At 49.7% G+C, this 4,634-nt stretch overlaps 1 protein-coding gene across 1 annotated transcript; it reads left to right on the top strand.

The window, feature by feature from the left end:
• Positions 1-1,465: 1,465 nt before the first annotated feature.
• Positions 1,466-2,896, top strand: LOC137834039 (actin-binding protein wsp1-like). Its single transcript, XM_068642105.1, has 2 exons — positions 1,466-2,115; positions 2,587-2,896. Exons 1-2 carry the CDS (start codon positions 1,466-1,468, stop codon positions 2,894-2,896), a joined length of 960 nt encoding a protein of 319 aa, XP_068498206.1.
• The last annotated feature ends 1,738 nt before the right edge of the window (positions 2,897-4,634 follow it).

The raw sequence follows: 4,634 nt of genomic DNA, 5'->3' as shown, positions 1-4,634 counted from the left end.
TTACTCCTTCGACACGTGGCTCGATCCTACGGCTGGGGACGAGCGTCGTTAGCGCTTCCAAGTTAACGTTATAACCTTTCGAAATCGCGCGCTCAAGACACTGTTCTCAAAGCTCCTTCTGCGCTCTCTGTTCTCTCTTTGCCTTTTCGATCTTCACCAACTCAGAACACTTAAAGGTATGAACTTTCTGATTCGATGACCCTCTTTCTGCTTATCGTGCCTAATATAACTGCCTGGGACTGTTTATCTTTCTTGTATTTCTGTATTCTTCTCCTTTTCTCCACATTTCTTCGCTCTCCCCTTTTTTCTGGATTTCTCGCGTGGGTGGGGGTTTTCTTAGGGTTTCGTCCCATTTGCTTCTTCAAAACTCCTTCACTAAGCCTTTTCTTTTTCTTCCTTCTTCAGCTTATTTATCAATCTATGGCGCGTACAAAAACAACGCCCAATCCTCCTCCCCCAAAGGTCCACTACAAGGCCCTTTATTCATGGGCTTCCGACGAACTCTTGAACTAATGCACCACCTTAACTACTGTTGAAGACATAGAGAAACATTTGGGTGACCTGCGATTGTACAACTTCAACGCCTTCTACAGAACCCATGATTCTCACATCTTCATCCGTCATGGCACCCCTAGGGAGCCAGTTTGCGTGGACAACAGGTCCAATGGGGGGAAACCCTTCTTCTTCTTTTACCAAGCGGTATTTAAGCGCGTCGGCCTGCGCCTCCCCTTCACGGCCTTCGAGAGGGAGCTGCTCAAGGAGATCAATATAGCCCCAGCCCAACTACACCCCAATGGCTGGGCATTCGTCGGGGCTTTCCAGATCCTGTGTGGGTACCTGGGCATCCCACCCTCAGTGGACGTTTTCCTTCATTTCTTTGAAGTGAAAAAGCAAGGGAAAAGCCTCTGGGTGAGCTTTTCCAAAGTCGCTAGCAGAATTCTCCTCACCCTCTTCCGGAACTCTTTCAAAGGCTGGAAAGGTAATTTCTTCAGGGTGTGTTGCGCCAAACACGACCCTGCAGCCTTGGATGGCTTTCCTCTGTACTGGACGGAGAAACCCAATCCGACCAAGCCCAAATCTTTGGACGAGCTATCCTCCGCTGATAGGGAGGTGTGTGTGGCCTTAGCTGGCCTGAAGATCGTTTTCCACACCTCGACACTTATAGCTCGCGAATTTGATGCCAACGCCCTTTCTACATATTTTGGTAGGGAATCTCGCCCCTTGTTTGTCTTCTTTATATTTGATTCTTAATCGTGCTTTCTCTGATTATCGTAAGCAATGTTTATCTGCTCTAATTTTCATACGTGCTGTTGATCTGTGAATTTGCCTCAGTAGTAGAGTTGATATTCTGTACTTGGCCCTGAGTTCAAATCTTAACTCTAAATTCTATGCATCGCCATATGTATTTGACACTTCATGCTTAACTAACCTTTGTTGCTTGGTTTGTCTTGGTGCAGCATCAGTGATGGACTCCTCAAGGCGAGTCGAACTGGCCAAGTCCTTGAAGGCTCGCTTTGATGCATTGCCTGCAAAGGCTGGCGCCTCCACTACCCCCACTACCGAGTCCAACGCACTGCTACCATCACCACCACACCACACTGCTGAAACACCCAGCTCTCCCCATTCCCTCCAAACACCAAACTCTCCCCTCATGCTCCAAGCGCCCTCCACACTCCAAACATCCCACTCTCCCCTTCCCATTGCTGCAGTCCCACTGGCTGTAGCTGGCACTCCTCCCACAGCCCCCCTTGACAAAGGCAAAAGGGTGCTCACCATCTCCTCCGAGGATGAAGACTCGGACGTGGGGCCTGCCTATAAGAGGAGGAGGACCAACCGCATTGTTTACTCACGCTCCCTTTCACCTCCACATGGGGGGTCTTTAATGAAAAACCCTCCCAGCGCCACATCTCCCTCGCCATCTCCCTCGCCACAAATAGTCCAGGAGGAGGGGGTGGTAGAGTCTGTGCCTCTACCAACACCAACACCAACACCAACACCTGCGCCTGCCGCCCCAACACCTACTCCAGAGCTCATGGAGATTCGCCCTCCCATCAGGCAGCTGATGAGGGGTTTCAACAAGAGGTTGTCGCCGGGTGAGCCCTCTGGAGTGAGACGGTCAGAGGGCATGCCCTACTATCTAGGGGCCTTTTTGGCCGTCGCCCTTGAATGGCACGCCCCAGCAAAGTCCAAGGATGACGAGGCACGCACCCTCCAAACACTCCAATAGGAAGTGGCTACCGTGAAAGAGGAGAAGGAGAGCCTGTGTCGTGGCTGGGCGTGCCAAGAGGAGGTTTACAAGGCCTCTCTGAAGAGGGCCCAAGAGGCCAATGAGGAAGCTCGCAAACGACTACATGGTGCAGGGCAAGCTAACGCGAAGCTCCTCAATCAGGTGGCGTCTCTGCAGTCTAGAATCGTCGATCTTGAAACGGCGGTGAAAACTTCCGAGGCACAACAGAAACAACTTGCCGACCAGTGCGCTGACCGGGAGCAATCGCTGGAAAAAATTGAAGGGGAGCTAACTGCAAAGATGGAAGCGCTCAACCTTCTCCAAACTGAGCATGGTAAGTTCTAGGCTGAACTGAACAGGCTTCAGGTGGAGAAGGAAGTTCTCGAGAAGCAGCTAGCCTCCAGAGATTCCACGATTGAAGAGCTGGAAGGGGCCAAGAAAGTGCTCATTGTGGAGAGGGAAATCCGGGACTCCACAATTGAAAAACTGGAGAAGGCCAAAGGGAAGCTTGTTGATGACATGGCCGACACCTTTGCAGAGGGATTCAAGGAGGCCCTAGCTCAAGCCGCCTGTGAAAACCCAGGGATTGATACCTCTAACTGCAACCCTTTCAACCATATCGTTGATGGGAAAGTCGTGCCCCTCGACACTTGTATTTATAACATTTAGACTTTATTTGTAATTTTGACATTTATCTTCACTTATTTAATTGTTGTTCGACTTCTACCTTCATATTCTTGTTTAGCCCTTTACGTACTTTATCTTCGTCTTCTCGTGTATCTTTTAGCTTCTCTTACTCTTCACTCATCTCTGTTTTCTTTATCATGTCAAAGGCGTAATTGGTACCTATTTCCGATGCGCGATTCACCGATTTGCTCTTAACCCTTTAGGTAGCACGAAACTTCCTCTTTTACTCTCCCTTTCTAAGTCGTGACGCGTGCCCTTTCTTTGGCCTCCCTACTGAGGAACATACTTAGTCTCCGTATCTGCGAGGAACCTTCCCCATGAAGGCGTCGCCTGCCTCGTTATTGCCCAAAGGTAAAGGAGGGTTTTAACTTCGCATATTTCTCCTATCTATGGTAACTCGTGCTTCCATCCTTTTCCTTCTCTTCACTTACTTGCCTTGAGCCCCAAGGCGCTTACTACCAAAGGCATTGCTGACCTTATCATCGCTTAAGATGAAAAAGGGTAGTCTCTCCTTTTCTGGCCTCCACATCGCTTAAGGGCGAGGGGGGACTTATCTTACCTGTACTGGGTGTCTACGCTCGAGGAGAGACCTGCTCTGGGTGTCCTCAGTGTGTCTAAACACTCGGGACAAAAGTCGCGCTTTAGTGTCCACACCCGTGGAGAGGCCTATTACAACAACGTCGTATCGCCCACGGGGTGTCTAAACACCAGAGCCACTTAGCCCTTATCTCTTCGCGCTTGGTGCCCACGCCTGAGGAAGGCCCACTACAGTAGCGCCGTATCGTCCTCAGGGTGTCTGAAAACACCAAGATGAAGTGTTCTAAACATCAGACGCTGGGGCTAGCTATTCCTACCTGAGGAGGGGGCATCCCGAAGGAATCCCTTAACCCCTGCTCAGGGACTAGGCGCCCAAATTTTTAGCCTACGTCTAACGTCTGATACCAGGGCTAGCTATTCATACCTGAGGAGGGGGTGTCACGAAGGAATCCCTTAACCCCTGCTCAAGGACTAGGCACCTGGATTTTTAACTTATGTCTAACATCTGATACCGGGGCTAGCTACTCATACCTGAGGAGGGGGCGTCCCGAAGGAATCCCTTAACCCCTGCTCAGAGGACTGGGCACCCGGATTTTAACCTTTACTCAACATACCTGTTATCTTGCTCTGAACTTGACCTTTACTCCTTTCAACTTGGCGACGCCTCTTCTTGGCGATGCCTTATCTTGGCGACGCCTCCTCTTGGCGACGTCTTATCTTGGTGACGCCTCATCTTGGCGACGCCTCATCTTGGTGATGCCTCATCTTGGCAACGCCTCATCTTGGTGATGCCTCATCTTGGCGACGCCTGGCGTTGCCTTGAGTCTTTGTCTTTTTTTTCTTTAATCTTTGATCTTACATGGGAGGGGAAAACTAAAGCAGAAATATCTTAAACTTCTCTTTTCTTTATTTGGGTGACCTCATTAAAAAACCCCGGGAGGGAAAAAGAGTGTCCCCTTTACAAAATTTCAACTGAAATAAAACTTTAAATTCGCCGCATTCCAACTACGTGGGATGGGGCCTCCTTCTAGAGTCTCTAACTTATATGAACCATTCCCCTTGGCTTTGATTACTCTGAATGGTCCAGTCCATTTGGGAGACAACTTGTTTTCCAACTCGTAAGGGTGAGCCTTCCTCATGACCAGATCGCCAACTTGAAATTGTCGTAGCTTCACCTTAGAGC

Source organism: Phaseolus vulgaris, chromosome 5 (assembly GCF_000499845.2).
Source record: "Phaseolus vulgaris cultivar G19833 chromosome 5, P. vulgaris v2.0, whole genome shotgun sequence".
NCBI classification, from domain to species: Eukaryota; Viridiplantae; Streptophyta; class Magnoliopsida; order Fabales; family Fabaceae; genus Phaseolus; species Phaseolus vulgaris.
This window is presented reverse-complemented; position numbering and strand designations above follow the sequence as displayed.

Coding starts and splice junctions, on each gene's coding strand:
- LOC137834039 (XM_068642105.1), top strand. CDS start 1,466: ATGGACTCCTCAAGGCGAGTCGAACTGGCCAAGTCCTTGAAGGCTCGC. Junction 2,116..2,586: donor GAGCCCTCTGGAGTGAGACG/GTCAGAGGGCAT, acceptor TGAACTGAACAG/GCTTCAGGTGGAGAAGGAAG.